Raw genomic sequence first — 23239 nt, forward strand, 5'->3', positions numbered from 1 at the left:
GACTTTCGCCTCAGCTCGGACAGCGAAGAGCAGATCTTCCCAGGTGCCCAGGAGCCGGCTCGCTGCCAGCCCGGTGGGCAAGGTGGACGAGCGCGGGGCGGGGCACCCTCGGGACACGCCCCGAGCGGGCGGTTCTGGCCTCGTCCCGCCTCTTCCGGCCGGCATCACCGTGACCGCCGCCGCCGACCGCCTCTGGACCCCGCGAGGCCTCGGCCTCACATTAACCCCCGCACCGCCGGTACACTTCCGGCCCGTCGGCGCGCACGCGCAGTTGCGACGGTGTTTGACAGCTCAGGCCGAGGAGAAGGAGCAGGTGTCGCGAGAGTTGGCGCGCCGCCTGGTGCGGGCTGTCATTATGGCGAGCCTGGGAAGCGAGGCCGAGCGGGAGCCTCTCCTGGGCCCGGGCTCCCCCGGAAGCAGGTGAGCAGGTGGGGTGGGACACGCTCGGTCCTGAGTGTCCACTGCCCTGGACCCGGATCCGGCCGCGCATGCGTGGCCCGGGCCTCGGCCTCCGCCCCGGCGCCGCTCCGGACAGGCTCCCGGGTAATCGCGTTTACTTTGGAACAGTAGGGAGCTTTGGACTTGGGGAACTGGGGTACCCAGAAAGCCGGGGAAGGGGCTGCTCACTTAGGGGTCGGAGGTCACAGCAGCTTCGCATTGGCTTCAGGCTCCTGTCTGAGTCCTGTTAACGGGAGTTCCTGCTTGAGAGCTACTTCGTTTTCTTCTCAAGTTTCGATTTTTCCTGTTTGTGTGTGTACATTATATATACAAATAATATTATTTATATAACAAACATAAGCTGCCTCTTTTACAGCAGACCCTGCATTCTGTAGACCCGCTATAGCTGACCACTGTCCCCAGTTTGCAAAAGTCACAATTTGATTCCCTCGTTATGACTGACAGGGTTTGCTTCTTTTACTTTCCTTCACAAACTTCAATTTAGCTAGCCAACAGACCATACTCTGGGATTCAATAATGCATGCTTTTCCCAGTGTGAAGTTTACCTCAATGGTATACATTTAATTCAGAGGTGTTGATTTTTTTTTTTTTTTTTTTGAGACAGGGTTTCTCTGTGTAATAGTCTTAGCTGACCTGGAACTAGCTCTTGTAGACCAGGTTGGCCTCGAACTCATAGAGATCCCCCTGCCACTGCCTCCTGATTGGTGGGGTTAAAGCCGTGCGCCACCACCGCCCAGCTGATGTGTTGATTTTTTAATACAGGCATCTTGAGTTCTGCTATTTTTCAGGTGTTTCACATCACAATTAAAAGGTCTCTGTGTAGCTCAGAATATTATGTATGCAGTTTTTCTGCACTTTAAGTGTTTGAGTAGTGGGGCCTGGAGAGATGGCTCAGTGGGTGTGGGAGCTTGCTTCTGAGCCTGATGACCTTAACTTTGATAGAGAGAACGACTCCCAGTTTATCCTCTCTGAGCTCCACATGCATGTCACAGCACTCAAACCCATATACATAACACAATAAATAAGATAATGAGTAAATGTAAAAAAATGAAATACATGTGTATCAATAATGAATATCCTTGGCAAATAGTAGATCTAAAACTTGTTTCTCTTCTTCCTGCTCTCATTTATAAACACAGCACATTTGAAAAAAGAAAGCTCTTCACTGGTGATAATTTTTTTTTTTTTTTTTTTTTTTTGGTTTTTCGAGGCAGGGTTTCTCTGTAGCTTTGGTGCCTGTCCCGGAATTAGCTCTTGTAGACCAGGCTGGCCTCGAACTCAGAGATCCGCCTGCCTCTGCCTCCCAAGTGCTGGGATTAAAGGCGTGCGCCACCACCGCCTGGCTCACTGGTGATAAATTTGACAGCACCAAGGTCTATTTTGTAAAATGCTTTGGAGCACAGATACTGTGGTACAGAACTTTACTGAAGCAAGAGGATTTAGACTCTGGGTCCACAGCAGCAACAGCAACAAATCAACCAAGCCCTTTCTCCAAAAGAAATCCTCTTGGAGAATAAGTAGGCATTCTGTCTGTTAAGTATGTCTTGATTTTTGGAAAGAGTAGTGCTCACACAAGGTAAGTTTGCCAACTCTGGAACCTTTGTGATCACTGAATGAGCATAGACACTCAGGTATCACCTAACAGAGGTAGGATGACAATTGATACATTTACTCTTAGTCCTGATAGCAAAGCTCCAGGAAGCTCCCCATGGGACTGTCTTAGGTGGCATCATTCCCGTCAGGACAGCTCACAGGAAAGGTAATATGCTGCCATCAACTAGGACATGTCAGAAACATAAGAGTAATTATTGGAAAAACCTTATCTTTACTGTACTTACTCATTCATATGGGTGTATGCAGACACGTGTGCCATGATATTCCTGTAGAGGTCGGTCAGCAATTTGAGAAGTCAGTTCTCTCCACCATGCGGGTTCTAGGGAGGGAATTCAGGTCATCAGGCAGGAACCTTTTCCCATCTTACCATTCGTGACAGTAATTAATTTTTAATATATTCCACTTGTGGGAGATATATTTCTTGTAACTAGTTTATGTAACTTTCCTTAAGAAACTTTATTCAATCATCCTATTAGATGAACAGAATTCTATTGTGTGGGGTGGCCGCGGCACACACCTTTAATCCCAGCACTCTGGAAGCAGAGACAGGCGGATCTCTATGAGTTCGAGGCCAGCCTGATCTACCAAGTGTGTTCCAGGTCAGGCTCCAAATCAACAAAGAAACCCTGTCTTGATAAATAAAAAAAAAAAAAAAAAAAAAAGAGGCTGGAGACATGACTCAGTCGTTAAGAACACTGCCTGCTCTTCTAAAGGTCCTCAGTTCTATTCCCAGCAACCAGATGTGGCTCACAACCATTTGTAATGAGATCTGGTGCCCTCTTCTGGCTTGAAGGCATGCTTGCAGAAAGAATACTGTATACACAATAAATATGTTTTTTAAAAAAATCCTATTGCATTCAGCAATAGAGAAGTACAGCTGGGGAAATGGTCCAGAGGTTAAAATGCTTGCTGAGGACTAGAGTTTGGATCCCCAGACACTCATGTGCATGTCAGGTGGGTGTGATGGCCCCGCTTCCCGCATCAGAAGTCAGAAATGGATTCCTGAGCAACCTGGATAGCCAGACTATCAGGATGTCTGCCATCAGGCCTCCACATGCGCACCATGTAAACATAAGTCTTTGAACAATGCTTTACATCTGTAGACCAGGCTGGCCTCGAACTCACCTGCCTCTGCCTGCCAAATACTGGGATTAAAGGTGTGTGCCACCACCGCCCAGCTCAATTGTTTTCCTTCTTAAGGTGTCTTGTGTTTTCCATCCAGTGAAATTTAAAGTGCTAATTCAGAGGTGCCAATATTAATAAATTATGTCAGTTTTATAACTCTTACCTTTAGAGAAGACAGAGTAAAATTATTAATACATAAATACCTGCACCTAATCACCAGGAAGTCCGCCCTTGTGCGTTATCTGCGATGCTTGGGAGTGTGCAGTTCTTGGATCTTTGAGGGAGAAGGCACAGAGTGTCGGTATGACTGCGTGTGCGCTTCTGCAGTAATTCACTGGCTGAGGTCGATGGTAGAATCCCACACTCAGTTACTCTAACATTTTGGATTTGGAGTTTTGAGATTACGAACACTCAACCTGTAAACCCTCTTCTTCTTTCCACCTAGAGAATGGGACATGGTAGAAACCCAAGAGCTTTACAAGAGTAGATGGAAATCTATTAGGATTCTCTACCTCACTATGTTCCTCAGCAGTGTGGGTAAGTGCTGGAAGTTACACCCACTTCTACTGTTCAGAGTAAAACGCTTTGTGCTAGTTTTAAGATTATTTACTTATGTATTCATTTATTTTTGTTTTTGTTTTTTAAGAAAGGATTTTTCTGTGTAGCCCATGTAGCTGTTTTGAAACTTTCTCTGTAGACTAGGCTGGCCGCAGAGATCTGCCTGCCCGTCTCCCAAGTACTAGGAGTAAAGGCGTGCCTGTCTTCCCAGCCCCACTGCATCTCGAGTATAGTTGTCCTCCTGTTGCTCTCCTACCCCCGTACAGGAATTGTATACTTTAAAGGGGTGGGTCATTTGGTACACAAATCATATCTCAATACATTTTTCTTATGTAAATCAATGTTTCAAGTTGGTTTGAAACTTGATGCCCCTGCCTCAGCCTCTGGAGTGCTGAGATTACAGAGATGGGCCCCTACACCCAGCAGTAAAGCTAAACATTTAAAAATAGGCTTTCCATAATTTCTGCCTGGATTCGCCTAACATTTAGATTGAAAAGATAGGGCTGGGTTGTGACTGGCTGGTAGAGTGATATTTATCTCAAGTGCATGAGGCCCTGGATTTGATCCCCACCGCTGCAGATAAGTGAAAAAAGATAAAGTGCAGGAGTTTTCTATTGTAGTTCTCAAGAGGGGAAACCTATCAGAATCCAGGAATTTGCTTTTATAGTGTGGCCATCTTCAAGTATCTCAGTTCATATTACCTCCCCTGAGATGGTGCTCCCCTTCCTCATCTTTCCTGCAGGGGATTGCCCTTTTAGACAGCGCAGACACTAGCACTTCCCCTGACAGCGTGGCCTTTCCTCCCTGTGTGTCTCCTGCGATGGTGTGTAAGTGTTCAGTAGTTTCCAATAAGGCAAGAGATGCGAGAGACGACAGGCAGATCCTTTGCTCTTGTATCGAGTTGGGACTATGATTACCTTGTGTTTCTAGTTTACATTAGAGCTTATTATCCTTCTGAGAATTAAGATTTCACTGCATGATAAATTAAGCCTTTGTGTGTGTAACTTTTCAGGCTCAGAATATTTTAAAATCTGTGCTATATTTTCAAAAGCTATACTTGTAATAGTGATTAAATTATTATAATACAAATGAACATTTCTGTCTCTTTGCAGGTTTTTCTATTGTGATAATGTCAATCTGGCCATATCTTCAAAAGGTTTGTATATTTAAATCTGTTCTCTTAAGAAATAGAAGAGGCAACTCTAGTTTTGTTAAGCATTGGCTAGAGAGTCTCCTTAATATTCTGTAGTTCGATCTGTCACAGAATAACTTAAAATAATTGTTCCTCAAAGTAGGTATAATTTGGTCATATGCTTTATTGTCCAAACGAAAACAGTTACAGCAGAAAGGGTGCTATGCCAAGAATAGACTCATGCCAGGAGAGAGGCAGGCAGAGCGAAGGTGTGCTCACCTTCTTACCCAGCCATGCTCACATCGTCAGTTCCTTCCTTCTGAAAGCTGCTCATGTAGACAAAGTGATTTCTCAAAATGTACAGATGATATTTCCGAGGACTAACTTCATGATTTTCCTGTGGGATTCACTGGGCTTCAGGAGAGCTTGATGAGGAGGACAGGAAATGAGGCTGTCTCTTGCGATTCCTGTGAGGTTGTTTTTCAGGTCCTCTCAGAGTATAGCACAATGTTTAGATGTGCAAGTCCATTAAAGAAAGTGATGTGTTTGCAAGTAAAATGCGCACATTCTCCTGCATGGTGTAATCATCTCTAGATCACCTGTGATGCCTACGACAGTGCTAGCATTATGTAGTTGTGAATCTGCTCCATCCTAGAACACTGACCAGAAAGCAGTCTCTGTTCAGTTCAGTTTCTGTTGTTCGTGTGTGAATGACATTCACACTTGTCCTTACACTGACCTCTCATTTCTACCAGGTTTTTTCTTAACTCTGAATACTTAGTCTTGACCTCTCTGTATCTCATCAGCTCCCTCCTTGCTTACTGCTTTTCCAGAGATCCATCTGTGTCAGGCTTTGGTGACCCAGGCTCTGCAGGGCCGCACAGTCACCTTTCCTAGCTCCTTTCCAGCTCCTTTCCTTGCCTCTCATGCTGTTTTCCTTCCTCTCTCCTTCCCTTCCTCCTCCTCCTGGTATTCACCATGCAAGCCTCCGCTCCTCTCATGTTCTCTGGGAGCTCTGATTGTCATCACCCAGTCTGGGACAGGTTTTCTGTGTACAGTTGGTCCTTCTTTTTGGGTTTTGAATGCAAAAATTCAAGTAACTGTGGTTTGAAATATTTTTTAAATCACCTGTACTATTTTTCTTGTTATTACTCCCTCAACTGGACTGTGTGGCATCTATCTTACACAATATACATTGTAGTAGGTATTACACATGACCAGAGATGACTTACACCTGTAGAAGGTATTTGTGGTTTCTATGGTAATGCTCTATATGAAGGGCTTGTGTGTGCACTCATTCTGGTGTTCTTGGGAGTCCCGAGTCAGTTGTGAGGACCCCAAGGGATGACTCCACTTCATCTCCGTGTCCTTAGTACTTACCATACAGTGCTATGATACTGAATGTACAGCGATGAACTCCCCCATGGTTATTAACATGTTCCAGGAGTTCTCCACAGAAATACTAACCCCCAAAGGTTCAGCTACTCTGGAATATAGCCTGCAAAATATTTGTTACAAAGCTAAATATAGTTTCCTAACTGATCTAGAAGTCACGCTCCCAGGTACTTAGTTACCCAGTAGTCTAAAGACTTACATTCACACAAGTCTGCCTTGGAGTGTTTGTAGCTGTCAGAAGCTGAAGATTGTTGTCATGTAAGAATTCTTAAAGCATTTACTTTTCTCTGCAGATTGATCAGACAGCCGATGCAAGTTTTTTGGGCTGGGTTATTGCTTCATTTAGTCTTGGCCAAATGGTAGCTTCACCTCTATTTGGTTTATGGTCTAATTATAGGCCAAGAAAAGAACCTCTTATCGTCTCCATCTTTATTTCGGTGGCAGCCAATTGCCTATATGCATATGTCCATGTGCCAGCTGCTCATAACAAATACTACATGTTGATTGCTCGTGGATTGGTGGGATTTGGAGCAGGTAATTGCGTGTGTGTGTGTGTCCTGTTCTTCCTGCTGTTCATAGCGTGTCTCCCGTGTCTCACATCGCATACACATCTTAGGAAGAGGCAGATGTCTTTCTGTCGTTTGCCTTTGCTCATGATCCTCCTGTTACCTAAAGGTCCTTTCTTTGATTTCCATCAGTCTTCACCTTCAAGGCACACATTTATCCAGTGTGCAGTTTTCTCGAGCTTCTTGCCCCTGAATGGATCCCTTTCTGCCTGTTTCTGGTCTTTGCTTGCCCTGCTGCACTGGTTCCATCTTTTCTCATCAACTATAGTAAGCTTATGCATTAGAAGCAGTAAATGATATTTTTTTACATATTCTATGGTTCCTGGTAGATTCTCTACTACACAATAAGTGCCTAATAACAAGAAAAACCTTTTATTTTTATTGTGGACATGTATGTGTCTCTGTGGAGACACACACACATATGTGCATATGAGAGTAGTGTTCTCAGAGGCCAGGGCACAGCATTGAATCCCTGGGGCTGGAGTTACAGGTGCTCGTGAACCGTCTGCTGTGGGTGCTGGGAACTGAGCCCTGGGCTGCTACCAGAGCAGTGTGATTCTTAACCACTGTGCCCTTTCCAGCCCAAAATTCCTTTGTTACATCCTTAGTGGACTCTTTCTGTTTCTGTCTTCTATTATCCCATGTGTCTGCATGCTGTCTGTAACATAGTCCTTATAGCATAACACTCTGCTGTTAATGCATGCTGTCTGGTTTTTGATGAGAAAACCTTGGTATTAGAATGTCATTTTAAAATTATCTAAGACTGTGTTTTTGCTCATACGGGTGGGCTTGTTTTATTTTGATTCCTGTTTTGCTGTGTTGGTTGGTTTTGAGACAGTCTCACTATTTACCTTAGGCTGGCTTAGAACTCACTATGTGGCCTAGCCTGGCCTCTGTCTCCCAGTTGTTGGGATTACAGGTATGTACCAAACAGCATAGCTGAGTTTTTGTACAGTGAAACAGTTTTTTTTTTTATCAGTGAAAATACTTAGTTCCTTTAGTTACGTGTTTATTCCATGAAAATCTTACACGCTTTGTACGATGGCACAGAGGAAGAAGTGACCATGGTATTTATCAGTATTTCTTGCTCTGTGTCAAGCCAGGCAGGTGAGTATTATGGCTGATGGATGATTCCTTTCCTTGTCACGGTCTCTCTAGGAAATGTGGCTGTTGTCCGATCATACATTGCTGGTGCCACTTCCCTTCAGGAAAGAACAAGTGCCATGGCCAATACGAGCACGTGCCAAGCCTTGGGCTTCATTTTGGGTCCAGGTAGGCAGGCTTTACTTAACTGCTTAAATCTGAGTCCGGAAAACCTTTGAGGTTCAAATTTAAATGTAATCCATATATGAAGCTTTGTGGTCAAAGGGAAAAGGAGAGAAACTTTAGAAGGGATGGAGGGAGCCAGGGAAGTAAGGGGGTTAACATGAGCAAAGTACAGTGATGTTTATGCATAAAAACATAATGGAACACATTTCATGTGTTAACTGAAAAGCATAAAAATAAAACAGTAATTCCTTCAGTGTGATACCGAAGACTGAACTCAAGGCTTCGTGCATGCTAGGCAGCACTCTACCACTGAACGATAGCCTTATCAGGGAGGGACATTAATGTTTTTAATGCACTAGTATTGCTAGACTCACACACACACACGCATCTATGTATTATACAAGAAAAGAATAAATTGTCTTTACCAACCAAGAGCCAATTTTCTCACCCCAGTTGAGAACCCTTAATACACATGGTGACTTCATATAGACCCTAACGGTTCTGTAGTAAACATTTTTACAGTTTTTAGCTAATGCTTCTCATATCAATACTTACTTGTACACATAATACTTTGTTAGTTTTTCAGACTTGCTTTGCACTCATTGGAGAAAACGGTGTAACGTGGGACCCCATTAAGCTGCAGATCAACATGTACACAGCACCGGTTTTACTTGGCGCCTTCCTGGGAATTCTAAACATTATTCTGATTCTCTTTATATTAAGGTAACTACATAGAAGCAGAAAGATATGTTTGTAAATTCTAAAAGTTAACAAGCTTTCTTACTACTGAAGGATAATTATCCCTATGACGTCTTTTTGTATTTGTAGCACTGGGCACTGACCCTTAGCAAGCCCTTTACTATGTATCTTCCAGGCCCCTAGCCTCCTTTATAAAGATTTATTTTTATGTTTTTAAAGTGTTTTGCCTATATGTATGTATATGGACCACATGCATGCATTATGCTCAGGAACCAGAATGGAGAATTGGGTCCCCTGGAACTGGAATTACACACAGTTGGATGCCAGGAACGAAACCTGGGTCGTCAGCAAGAGCAGCAAGTGCTCTTAGCTACTGAAGGCCCCCTCCAGCCCTTTTTAATTTTTACTTTTTATTTTGATAGAGGGTCCTGTTAAGTTGCCTAGGTGCTATGAGTCCCAGGCAGGCCTTCAATTTGTAGTCCTTCTGTCTCAGCCTCCAGGACTGACATTATAGACCTGAGCTGTGAGGCCTTGTGTTTTGCTGTCTTTATATGGGTTTATAGTTTTTGATCAGCTAAAGCCTGTTATACTGGTAACTGCAGTAATAAGACGTATGAGGAATGAACACAGATTACAAAGATCTATTCCTCATTTACTAACTATAAGATTCTAATTACAGAAATGGTATTTGCCTGGTGGTCATGGCACATGCCTTTAATTTCGGCACTCAGGAGGCAGAGACAGGCGGATCTCTGTGAGTTTGAGGTCAACCTGGTCTACAGAGTGAGTTCCAGAATAGCCAAGGATACACACAGACCCTGTCTCAAAAACCAAAAGAAAATAAAAAATAAAAAATGATTATTTCATTTTCTAAAACTAGTATCATTATTCTTTCTTTCTCTTTCTTTCTCTCTCTCTCTCTCTCTCTCTCTCTCTCTCTTTCTTTCTTTTTTAAAATTTAGCTGTAGAAGAAGTTTAACTGTGTAGCCAATGATGCCTGAGAATTCAGGATTCTCTTGCCTTAGTCTCTGAAGTTTTGAGAATACAGGTGTATGCTACCAAACCTCATATTATTATGTTATATTTTTTAGAGAACTTCATTAATTTTTCCAAAGCCACTTACAACTTTTAAAACATTGAAAACCTCAAATATGTACTAAGGTAAATCATGCATGCTTCTAGGTAAATTTTGAAACAGTTTTATACGATATCAGAAGAGTGAGGTGTGGGGATTATTCAGCCCAGGTGTTTGAGAGCAGCCTGGACAACAGCTGGGTCTTTTCTCACCAGTGCTCACTCTGGAGGCCCAGCTCGAGGCTTTGGGGCATGCTTGTCTAGCATGGGTGAGGCCCTACGCTTCATGCCCAGAATTGACAAAAGAAAAAGATTTTTTTTTACATATATTGGTTATATTTATAAGAAATTAATAACTCTTATTTCTCATAAGTCAATAAAAGAAATTGTGTTGGACTGTGGAAAAGATAGGGTGCTAGTAATAAGAAAACTGATTCTGGTGCTGGAAAGATGACTCAGCGGTCAGAGGTTAAGAGCACTGGCTGCTCCTCCAGAGGTCCTGAGTTCAATTCCCAGCAACCACATAGTGGCTCACAACCATCTGTAATGCGATCTGGTCCCCTCTTCTGGCTTAAAGTCATTCATGCAGATATAGCACTCATTAACATAAAATAAGTAAATAAATCTTAAAACATGCTTCTGAATTAAGGTCTTGTTAATATCATGCTTTTCTTTTTAAGAGAGCACCGTGTGGATGACTCAGGACGGCAATGTAAGAGTGTGAATTTTCGAGAAGGTACTGTTAACCTGTGTGGCTCCATTTAAGTTCTGACTCTGTTCACTTTGTATTATATGGCTTTTGCCTCTAAGTACAATATGGTAGGTGACTGGGGAATATCTTCAAAGGTGAAAGGACTCTACATTAATAAAGGAACCCATACCTATCAGTTATGTGGTGTTTATTATTGGCAAGGCTAAAAGCCATTGCTAAAAATCACTTGTGTTCTTCAGAGAGTCAGTGTCCTAAAACCCTGTGCTCCTTGCCATGCTTCTGGTAACCCTGGAACAGGGAGCCCTTTCTGTTTCAAGACCTTTTCAGCCAGGACATGCTTAACAAAGCTGGCCTAGAACTTGAGATCCTCCTGCCTCAGCCTTGTATGTGCTGGGATCCCAGTTGTGCTACATACACCTGGCTTCCAGCAATTCCCATACCTTAATCATGATAGCATTCTATTATCTTATAAATGTATACTTTCATCTTTCAAATTGTTTTGTGGGTGTGTGGTGTCTGCATGAGTGCACGTGTGTGCAGGTACCATGGAAGTCAGAGGTCCTACATCAGATGTTTCCTTATTTGCTCTCCACCCTACTTTCTGAGACAGTCTCTCATTGACATGGAGCTGGCCATTTTGAATAGAATGGCTGGCTAGTGAGCCCAAGAATCCACCTGTCTCTGTTCCCCCAGTGCTGGTTACAGTGGTTAGCACCACCACGTTTGAGTTTCACGTGGATGCTGGGATCTGAACTCAGATCTTCGTGCTTGCGCAGTAACACTTTACACACAGCCCAATCCACAACTCTTTCTTTGGTTTATTTATAAGTTCCCAATCTGGTAAATGGGAATATTTTACTTAGTTGTTATTTAGTTACTGATTGTAGCCGTCAACCATCTGAACTAATGCAAGATGGCACTTGCTCAGTGATTTTATAAAATTACACAAAAAACAAAGTATAATTTTACCGAATACTTTCACATAAAATTATTTTTATATTTTAATAAATATCTTGATAAAATGTATCTGGTAAAAACTTACATGATTTTTTTAATATTTAAAGATGGTCAAGTTTAAAGAAGTTTTCTTTGAGTGGGATTGTAATTTCTAATTACATAAAATTTGGGGGCAGTTGGCGTTGATGGCTCAGCAGTAGAAAGCACTTCCTGCTTTTGCAGAGAACCTGGGTTCAGTTCTCAGCACCCACATAGTGGCTCACAACTTTCAGTAACTCCAGTTTCAGGGGGTCTGAAGCTCTCTTCTGACTTCTGCAAGCACCAAACATATACATATATGTAGGCAAAACACTAATATATATAAAAAAAACAACCAATCAATTTAATTTAAAAATTGGATCAATATACTGTTGTCTTTCCTTAAAATTATATTTATTATTATTATTATTATTATTGTGTGTGTTTAAAAGTTTGTCTTTGTAGTCCTGGCTGTCCTGGAACCCACTCTGTAGACCTTGGCAGCCTTGAACTCACAGAGATCCACCTGTCTCTGCCTCCTGAGTGCAGGGATTAAAAGGTGTGTGCCACCACTGCTTGGCTTTAAAATTCTTGTAATTGGGACACTTAGTCAGTTTCCTCAGCCGGGATAACTTTCTGAGATTCCTTACAGCAGCCAGTCCTGGGTAGAGCCTGCAGTAAAAACCATCTATGTAGGAAATTTTAGTCTGACCGGGCATCATTTGTACTTCTTTCAAAGAAGTCAGGACAGGCCCAGGGTAGTAACTAAGAATTAGAAAGGTGTACCCCAAATAGTACAAGGGCGGAAGGCTAGGGGCCTGCTTGTGTGAAGGGATCTGGAGGAAGGTGGCCAGTACTCTGGTGTGACTGGAGAGTCAGAAGCCACTCCCAAACCTCCTTTCCCCAGGTAGAAAGGCAGGCACCATTACAAGACCATACACAAGCTTTCTGTGTCAGGAAAAGCCACGCCACGCTTCTTTGCCCCTCACCCAACACACAGCGTGCATGTCCATTCTTGTGTTATTTACGTCACTCACACTGAGCATAGGAATGGGCATGAGCAGATATATGGCTGTGTATATACCTTTGAAGTTGTGCCAGGAATGTCTGTACTTTATAGAGTTTAATTGCATAGTTCAAGGTGAGAAATTATGCTTTGTCCTCTAAAGCTACTGCCCTGCAAAGATACAAATACTTTTAATATTTGAGATAGGTCTCGTTATATAGCTCAGGCTGGCTTTCAGCTCATGATTCTGTTGCCTAAGCCCCCTGAGTGCAGGGATGACTGTGTATACCAACCAAGCTCAGCATTAACATAACTCCTAATTAGTATATTCTTAGACAGTTTCATATATGTACACAGTACATACTGACCACTCATTCCCTCCTGCCTCTCATCTACCTGCTACCCTTGTTACCCCCTTCATCCGCACAAATCTAACATGACTTTTTCAGTAACAGGGAAGAGAGAAATTAAACATTTATGTTTATTTATTTATTTTTTGGTTTTTGGAGACAGGGTTTCTCTGTGTAACAGTCCTAGCTGTCCAGGAACCACCCTCATAAACCAGGCTGGCCTCAAACTCACCTGCCTCTGCCTCCCGAGTGCTGGGATTAAAGGCCACCACTGCCCGACCTGTGTCCACTTTATGTAAATACCACTTGAAAACTACTTACTTCTGAATCTTGTTACTTCTTTCCCTTTCCTTCCCTCTCTCTCTCCCCCAAAGCCCCTTGGCACAGGCTGGCCTCAGACTTGCTGTGATCATCCAGCCTCAGTCTCCCAAATGCTGGGGTTACAGATATGAGCCACCACACCCAGCTAACCATTCATATTACTTTATTATCATATGAAAATTACACATATAGGTAATATTTCTTTTCTATTTATAGAAAATACAGATGAAGTTCAGATTCCCGGAGGATGTATTGATCAAGTTGCTGTTGTGGCTACCAATATTCTGTTTTTTGTGGTTTTGTTTATCTTTGCCCTTTTTGAAACGTAAGTTTTATTGTCTTTATTTAAACCCAATTATTTACTAATCCATGTTTCTTAATGTAGTGTTAATTTTGTATATAGATTTTGTTTTTAAAACTTATGTAAGGCACATTTTTTTTTTCTTAAAATTTTTGGATTTTTTTTTTTCATTTCATTTTTGGGACAGTATCTGTGTGACCTGGCTGTCCTGGAACTCTCTATGAAGAACCAGGCTGGCCTTAAGATCTGACTGTCTTTGCCTTCCAAGTGCTGGGATTAAATGGATGTGTCAACATGACCAATTTGAATATAAATGCATGTAGATATTATATCATGACATAATTAACATGTATTGTTAATTATGGTGATATTAGCTCTATTTAATCCTTGATCGATAATTATAAAATTCACAACTGTGTAGGTTTCATTCATCCTCTTTAAAAATCACCTGACTCTTTTAAAAGAGAAAATAATATGCAAATGCAGCATTATACACACACACACACACACACACACACACACACGCGCGCACGCACGCACCTGGTAAAAAGCCACTTCCCATTTTTCCCGTGGGGAGAGGAAGAACGTATGAAAACTCCCATAGCTTAGTGTCATCACTTGGCTTATTTCCATATAACTAACATTTCCGTGTCAGTAGATGTGCTTGGTGTGTATACTTTTAGAATTACTTATCCACATGAAAGTCATAACTCATTTTAGGAAACATTTTTAATGCAAAATACACATTACATAAAATTCACATTAACCTTTCCCCTCTAATATTGGGGATTAAAGTTAGGATCTCAAGCATGCTGGTCAAGTGCTCTGCTACTGAGGCGCATTCTCAATCTGCGTACTTTTTATTTTGAGACAAGTTCTCAATAAGTCATCCAACTGTCTTTAAACTGACTCGGTAGCTCAGGCAGGGCTTAAATTTGTGATGCTTCAGTCTCAGCCTCCTGCAATTGGCCTATAGATCTGTACAGCTGGACCCAGAATTTCAATTGTTTTTTTTTTTTTCAGTTTTAGATTTATTTTTTTAAAAATGTGTTATGAGTGTTTTGCCTGCATGTAATATATGTGCACCATGTGTGTGTCTGGTGCCAGTAGAGGTCAGAAGAGAGAATTGGGTCCCTGAAACTGGAATCACAGATGGTTATGAACCATCATGTAGTGATGAGAACCAAACCTGGGTCCTCTGCAAGAGCAGCAAGTGTTGTTAATTGCAAGCCATCTCTCCAGACCCTATAACTGTTTTGGAAAAGTTGGATACAATGGCATTAAGTATTGTCACAACCTTGTGAATCATGAGAACAACCTCAACATCATCCCAAACAGGCTGCACAGCCTCTCTCAGTTCCTCCCCATGTCTTCACCAGTCTGATGGCCTGTCTCATAAGTTGCATCGTGCAGCATTTTGCTTTATGTATGCCTCATTTCATTGAGTGTGAGGTTTCAGGGCTCTTGCTGTGGTATATCAGACTTGCCTAACTCGCTGTGGCAGTTGGCTGCCCACTCACCTGCCCACCTTTGGCTCCATGCAGCTGAGCTGAGTGACAGTGCCGCGCAAGTGTCTGCTGGGGTCCTGGCCTTCAGCCCTGGCCTGTGCCCAGGAGGGAGTGCCAGGGCACGTTTAGCCCGCAGGGAAAGCATGCATCTGTTTTCTCTGAAATCAGCTCATCTGATTTCAGTGTCTCAGACACGTTTATTTTTAATGCAGCATTTAAAAATAAACTGTTTTGTTGTCAGCCAACAGAAGATGGTAGACTGTAGGAATAGACTTGACAAGGAAGAAGACAGGCATATAAAGGCAGAGGTATTCATAGGGAGGGAAGAAACACATAAAGTGCTGATGAAGGAAGAATCCCCTAGGCTCGGGTACGTCGGCACTAATAACATGACAGTGTGACATTGCTGGAACATACACACTTTAATAGCGAGGGCAAAGCATCTAAAAAGTGCACTTCCAGCAAAACTGAAATAAATTTCTGATTTTGAAAATAATGTCAACATAAAAGTTTACTTTTGTAGAGGCTCTTTATAGTGGCCTTTTTGTAGATGTGACTCCCCAAAGGGAGGCTAGTCATAGAGTCTCACCTTAAAGCTCACAGTTCCACCAAGAGAAGGGATCAGTTTCAACCACAGTGTAACCGTGAGTAGTTGCCGGGAGGGTGGGATTGTAACTGAGATACGGTGTCTCCTCTTTGCAGACCTGCACTGTGACTGTGCTCCTTATGTAAACTGAAATGAGAAGCGCTGTACACTCCTGATGGTGTTATTATAAATGTTTATACTTAATTCTTAGCAACAGCTGCCATTTAAGTGAATAAGCCTGCCTTTCTTTCTCTTAGAATCCTCACCCCATTAACAATGGACATGTACGCCTGGACCCAGGAGCAGGCTGTGCTCTATGATGGAATAATTCTCGCTGCTCTCGGACTTGAGGCAGTTGCTGTTTTCATGGGGGTTAAATTACTTTCCAAAAAGTAAGTTATATGCTTTTAGTTTTATTTCAAATCTTTGTTTGAAAAAAGAAACACGAAACAGTGCTAATATAAATGAATGTGCCAGCCAGCACATTTTCTCATGTGTTACAGCTTTTGTTGTTGTTAAGGGAGAGTCTTACTGTGTACTGTGTAGCCTTGGCTAGCCTGGAACTCACGACGTAGACCGCCACCCTCCTGAGTGCAGGGAATAAAGGCATGCACCACCATACCTGGCTGTATTATAGTTCTTGAAAATTTGCAAAAAGATAAAAACTTTACTGAGAATGCATGGTATTCTTATATTTTATTCCATCATTTTGGTAAAGTAAAATGCCTTACCAAATAACTGTTGTTATATATTGTGTTTTAATGTATATATTACTAAAAATGTAATTCATAAAACACTTTTTTTAAGACAGGGTTTCTCTGTGTCATAGCCCTAGCTTTCCTAGAACTTGCTCTGTAGACCAGGTTGGCCCCTCGAACTCACAGAGATCCGCCTGCCTGTGCCTCCCTAGTGCTGGGATTAAAGGCATGTGCCACCCCCGGACTGGCATAAAACATTGTCTTCGGAGATTGAATGATTAAGTTTGGAAAATTCTGGTTATTAAAGCCTCTACACTGATGGCTGAGACAAGAGGACCATGAGTGCCTGCCTGCTACATATTGAGACCATGTCTCAAGGAACAAATTGAACTTACATAGATTTTCTGTGTGTGTGTTTCGGAGTCAGGCCTGCATATTGAGATATATATATATCAGCCTGCCATAGAGGGTTAGTACAGGTTATTAGCTGATGAATGGTTTTAATGGTTTAATATTCTTAAAATGTTGGTTGAAAATGAGCAGAGGCATGTATAGACATGATTATTCTTCACACTGGTTCTGAGTCTCTGCCATAATAGTTACTGACAAGCTCTACTTTCTGTAGGAAAAGACAAATGCATTCATCATCTAGAGTCCAGCCCCCTAATCTGAAATCAGCAATTTATTAGAGAAGCCTTTTTTTTTCCCCCGAGACGGGCTCGCCATGTAGCCCAGGCTAGCCTTGAACTCCCTTCCTATGGTTCCTGCCCTGAACCTAGGTGCTGGGCTACAGGTGTGCACTGCCATGTATGGTGCTAGGTGCTTTCAGTGGGGGTTCTATTTAGCATTGCATTAATTGATAAATATAATGAATTGTATAACAATTTTACTTTAATTTTTTTTAGTTATCGTAATGGAACTGTGAATTCATATTGCATTTCTGTTTCAATCAGAGTTTCTGTTCAACAGGATTGATGAGCGTGCTATTCTCCTGGGAGGACTCGTGGTTGTATGGGTCGGTTTCTTTATCTTGTTACCCTGGGGAAACCAGTTTCCCAAAGTACAGTGGGAAGGTATGGTGATTTTAGCTCTGTAGCATCAGCCCCTGCCATTCTTTAGTAGTAGCGGATGACACCTAATCTTAACTTTATTTTTCAGATCTACACAACAGCTCAATCCCTAATACTACATTTGGGGAAGTTATCATTGACCTTTGGAGCTCTCTGAGAGAAGATCACAGTCAACAGCCAACTGGGTGCCCAATTGAACAAGCTTGGTGCCTGTACACCCCGGTGATCCATCTGGCCCAGCTCCTGACAGCCGCTGCCCTAGTTGGAGTAGGCTATCCAGCCTGCAACGTCATGTCCTACACACTATATTCAAAAATTCTAGGACCCAGACCCCAGGTAACAGCCCTGCAGCCATGCAAACTGTAACTCCCACATCTCCTTTTCTATAGTTCTGTTCCTACACAAGCTGGCTTAGCAGACTTTAAACCTGATTTAGTGTTTCAAATGAAAAAAGAAAACAAAACAAAAGGCTAATTTTGCAGGAGAGATGGATTTTTGGCTCTGGAGCTCATTTATATACCATGCAGTCTTGAGCTTAGGTTCTACCTCTGATTCCTCACTCAAAATTTTTGTAATGTGTGGTAAGATTTATCTGATAAAACACAAACTTGCTAAGTCAGAACTCAGATGTCTTGGATTCAGTAATCATGAACTCAGAATGCTTTTCATGGAAGAAAATCTCTGAACTTTAAGTTTCTTCTACTCATTGTTAAAGTAGATAGTAGAAAACCAAAACTGGCAGCCAGATTGGATTTAGACTGTTGCAGAGATGAAAACACAATATTCTTAAACAGTTTTGGCCGCTATGTCTATTTCCGTTTCTGTGCTGTGCTGGAGATTAGACCCAGGACCTTGCTGAGCTATCTGAGACCTACCTTTATGATTGTAACTGTTTGTGTGGTGCTGGGATTGGATCCTGGGCTCTGCACATGCTAGGCTAGGGCTCTGCCACTGAGCTAAAGCCCTGGTCCAAAATTAATTTTTAGATAACAATGTCAGGACTGAGCTAGGTGTGGTCACACACACCTGTAATCTTAGCATCCAAGCAGCTGAGGCAGGAGGATCATTGCAGGTTCATGCCCAGCCTGGTTCACACAGTGAGGTCCAGGACAGCCAGGCTATATAGTAAGACTCAGCCCCAAATAATACAATCACACACAAAAAAAATTGTAGGCTAGAGTACAGCTCAGTGGTAGAGCTTTTATCCTGGAATGCCTGACACGCTAGCTTTGATCTCTGGCCCATACAAACAACACAAGTAATTTCTGTATTCATTATATAAAATCAAAAATATGTAGATACAATATGAATAGTAGTTTCAGAGAGGTCATAATTACTAACTTTTTTAAAGATTTATTTATTATGTATACAGCATTCTGTCTGCATGGATGCCAGCAGGTCAGAAGAAGGCACTAGATCTCATTACAGATGGTTGTGAGCAACCATGTGGTTGCTAGGAATTGAACTCAGGACCTTTGGAAGAGCAGCCAGTGCTCTTAACCTCTGAGCCATCTCTCCAGCCCCTTACTAATATATTTTAATAAAGTCAGGCACCATTTTTAGTCCCTTCTCTGTTACTATGTAAATGGGTATATACAGTTTAAGGAGTATGCCAGGGATTCTTCAGTTACTTTCAGTGAGACACCATTTTATTTTATATGTGTAGCATCACTTACTCATATTATTGTTTACTTTCTATGTTTCTAACTTTCGTTTTTAATGGCAGTTATATAAATGGCCACAAATTATCTTAATCTTTAAGAATTGTTGGGGCGATGGTAGTACATGCCTTTAATCCCAGCACTTGGGTAGCAGAGGCAGGCCATCTCTGAGAGTTTAAAGGCCAGTCTGGTCTACAGAGCTAGTTCCACGACAGCCAGCGCTACACAGAGAAACCCTGTCTCTAAATACCAAAAATAAAATAAAATAAAAAATAAAATTAACCTGAGATGGCTGTGGTGGCACATGACTATAATCTCCGCATTTCAGCATTTCTGAGGCAGGAACAAGATCTCGAATTTGAGGCCAGTCAAGGCTACTGGGTGACTCTTAGTCAAATCTAGACTATACTGTAAGATCATCTTTAAAAAGCAAACTAAGGGGATGGATACATGGCTAAGCAGTCATGAGTGCTTATTGCTCTCCCAGAGAACTGAGGTTTAGGTCCTAGCACCCAGATCAGGAGGCCTATGTGACCTGTGACTCCAGCTGCAAGGGATACACTCTCCCTGAGACTAAATGAACAGTGAGGCATGGTGATTCATGCCTTTAGTACCAGCACTCCTTGGCCCAGAACTCAGTATATATGTAGGCTAGGCTGGTTGGCTGCCTGGGGAACCCAAGGGTTCTGCTTGTCTCTAACCTCTCAATTCTGGGATTCCATGCACCTGTAACCATGCCCCATTTCTTTATTATTTTTATTGAGGATTTCACATACTGCATTTTGATCATATTTACTCCCCCCCCCCCCGCCGCCATGCCCCAGATGCCCAGCTTTTAAATTAAGTTCTGGGGATTGAACTCAGATGTTTGAATTTAAAAGGCAAACACTACCAAATCATCATTGAGTCATCTTTCCAGCTCAGGTCAGTTTTTGTTCTTTTTGGTTTTGGATTTTTGAAACATGTTTTTTTTTTCTAGCTGTCCTAACTCTCTCAGATCATGTTTTTTGTTTCTTTCTTTGGTTTTTCAAGATAGGGATTCTCTGTGTAACAGCCCTGGCTGTCCTAGAACTCACTTTGTAGACCAGGCTGCCTTGAACTCACAGAGATCCACCTGCCTCTGCATCCTGAGTGCTGGGATTAAAGTGCCCGGCTTACTGTTTTTATTTTAAAATAACTAACCCTGAATGAACCTGTTGTCCTCTGCCTTACTCCCTTACAGGGTATGTACATGGGCTGGTTATCTGCTTCTGGAAGTGCAGCACGGATTCTCGGGCCTGTGTTCATCAGCCATGTGTACACTTACTTGGGCCCACGATGGGCATTCGGCCTCGTGTGTGGAATAGTGGTGCTCACCATCTCACTCATGGGAGCCGTTTACAGAAGACTTGTTGCCTTTTCTGTCAGATATGGGCAGATCCAGGAATAAGCTTGCAGTCTCGGCTGGATGCTTGCAGCCAACCATCTCTAACTCAGCCTTGAGTAACTAACTTAGCTATGAAGGGTAAGATGTGCAAAAACATTCTGGGTCATAATCTCCTCATCGGAGGTCATAAACGCAACAGAGGATGGATGAGTTGTAGGTGTGAAGCTGTACCAGTGTGAACTGAAGCTCTCTAAAACAATGGGACTATGCAGTGGAACTGGAGGAAGGTTCTGGTTTAATCAGCCAGAGCAGAAGGAAAGTTTTTTTTTTTTTAAATTTAAAACAAAAATAATTATTCAGCTTCCTAATGAAATAAAACTGAGCCTTAAATTCTTTTAGCCTGCCCACCACCAGACTAGGCTTTAGTTTCTTTTCTGCCCAGGATGAACCCATTATCTCTCCCTCAGTGTAATTTGCACACTACACCTTTGTCATTTTAATTTAGGATCTCATTTCTAAATTACCTGTGAGCAAGAATAATGCTACCGGCTGAGGAGTAAAGAGGACTAAGAGCTAAGGGCCCTGCGTGCCTTTAGAAGGCTGCCTTTCCAAGTGCTAGTAATTCACATCAGAAACGTAAGACAAGTATGTTTTTAATATGGTATTAGCAGAGAATGGATTCTTAGAATTATATTTTCCAAGTCCTCTAAACTCTAGCACAAACTTTGACCTCTTATGTCCTTTCTCAGTAGTGAGAGGAACAGCTGTTTGCTTCTGTCTGCAGCAGGACTACAGCTGGACTCTGAATGCTGTGACACTCCCATCTGCTCAGGCTGATTTGAGGGAGAATGGCCAAAGGTGACTAATCAAACTACATACTTTCTACCTCTGTGTGAATAGAATAGTGATACGTGTACGGGAGTAACTGCAAACCATGCACAGTGTTTTCCCATCCTGTGGCCATGGTTTCAAATCTGAGTGTGAATGTCTGTGGTCTGCTGAAGCCACCAGCACTAAATGACGGCAGCATTTTGCTTCCATCAGTTTCTGTTGTCAGGCCCTGGACTTTAGTCTTTTGGGTCACTTCTGATCTTAAACTCCACCTTTGTGTGCTATGCGGAGACAAAAGTAGTAACCCTCCCTCCCCCACCCCCAGAACCAGAGTTCTCTCCAAGTTCCTGGGTAACATACAGTAATTTCTCACAGCAATTGTAGTGCAAAAGATAAGATCCTGCCTGCTTCCCTGATACATTCAAGTGGATAGACATAGTTCTTATCTAAGTGTCTTCAGGGGCTACCTCTTGACTGCTGCACTTTTCAGAATAGGAAAATTGCCCAGTTACACTACCAGTTACTTAAGTGTGCTCAATTACTCGCACTATTGATTCAGATTTGTAGAAATATTTGGGGAAATAAATTTAACAGAATGCAGAATGAACAGCATACCATGTTGTCAGCAAGAACATAACAGAAGTTTCCCAGCCCTAGAATTATAATACTGGAATTCAGGTAATTATAACCTTGCAAAAGCGACTGCACTTTCTTTTTTACTGAGGCATTGTTTCTTGGGAGATTAGACTATTACACCTCGCCACCAAAGAAGTGAGGGAAGTGACAGGTTTAGGAAAAGGGCTAGGAGGGGAAATCAGCACAAGAGAGACCGTAAGGTATGAAAACGTTACTAGTGTATAGTAAAGAAGGTACTGAAAACCTAGCAAAGCACCATTCCCTTATTTTGAATGAACTGTCACTTCATAAGGCATCTCTAGCCATTATGCTTCTCTATAAAATAAACTCTTCAAGCTCATTCCTTATATTAAAGTAAAATAAACTTGTAATTTTTAATTTAAAGATGATAAACTATTTGTATCTGTCTAATACTAACAAGAAAATGCTGACTACCATTTACTACTGAAGATTTATTTATAACTGTCTTACATTGTGAGTGTTCATTTCAAATAAAGCAAGACTGTAAAGATAATGTATCTGTCAACTTTCAGAACACATTAAGAACCCCTAAACACATGCCTATTCCCATGTCCTTGTGGAAATCTGAGCAGTAACTGCTAGGCTTCCATTCCCTCGGGAACCTTGGGCACTAATTAGCTGGTACAGATGCTTATGGTTGGCTGTGCAATGGTGATGAAAGATAAGGACATAGACCAGAAGGAGCCCGCCCTGATAGGAAAGTAAGGACTTGCTGGAACCTGGTGTAAGAGAATGACTGGAGTGGGGAAGGGTGGAAGAAATTCACTTTAGGTAGAGGCAGGACTTGCAAACATCCTAGAGGTAAGGTATTTTGGAAGGCTTCTCAGAACTCAAACCCAGTCCAAAGTGGCTGAGAGTATAGCGACTGCTAAGTCCTCTTAGTTCGATGTGGAGTCCTCACTAAATTCAATCTTCTAATTAAAGAAAATATGGACAGTAATTATGAATACATTTCCAAATGACCACAGTAGACCAAATCTCAATATAAGGGAAATGATAAACCTCAGTAATGATGCCCAACACCTAATTTACAGGATTAAGACTTCACATTTTAATCTGGTCCAGAGGATTAGTATGCTTACTCTTATGGTGGACTTGGAACCAACATAGTGGCTCACAACTGCCTGTAACTCAGACCCAGGGTATCTGACTCTGACTACTGTGGGTGAAATAGAACTCTTACAAAAGGTGCCTATAAAGGGCACAGTAGGAGCCGCTAGCCAAGTTCTTCTCTGTTGACTTTCCAGAGGGGCCTGTGCAGGTTAATAGCCTCCCTCTGCGCAGACAGACGTTTTCTCTGATTGCC

The 23239-nt window shown here is 42.2% G+C and overlaps 1 protein-coding gene across 1 annotated transcript; it reads left to right on the plus strand.

The window, feature by feature from the left end:
* The first annotated feature begins 223 nt into the window (after positions 1–223).
* Positions 224–22415, plus strand: Mfsd8 (major facilitator superfamily domain containing 8). The gene is made up of 12 exons (XM_057756868.1): positions 224–420; positions 3644–3735; positions 4869–4912; positions 6577–6817; positions 8008–8121; positions 8697–8841; positions 10572–10627; positions 13472–13580; positions 15908–16042; positions 17318–17421; positions 17507–17754; positions 20302–22415. Exons 1-12 carry the CDS (start codon positions 356–358, stop codon positions 20506–20508), a joined length of 1560 nt encoding a protein of 519 aa, XP_057612851.1. The 5' UTR covers positions 224–355; the 3' UTR covers positions 20509–22415.
* The last annotated feature ends 824 nt before the right edge of the window (positions 22416–23239 follow it).

Source organism: Chionomys nivalis, chromosome 24, assembly GCF_950005125.1.
Source record: "Chionomys nivalis chromosome 24, mChiNiv1.1, whole genome shotgun sequence".
In the NCBI taxonomy this organism is placed as follows: Eukaryota; Metazoa; Chordata; class Mammalia; order Rodentia; family Cricetidae; genus Chionomys; species Chionomys nivalis.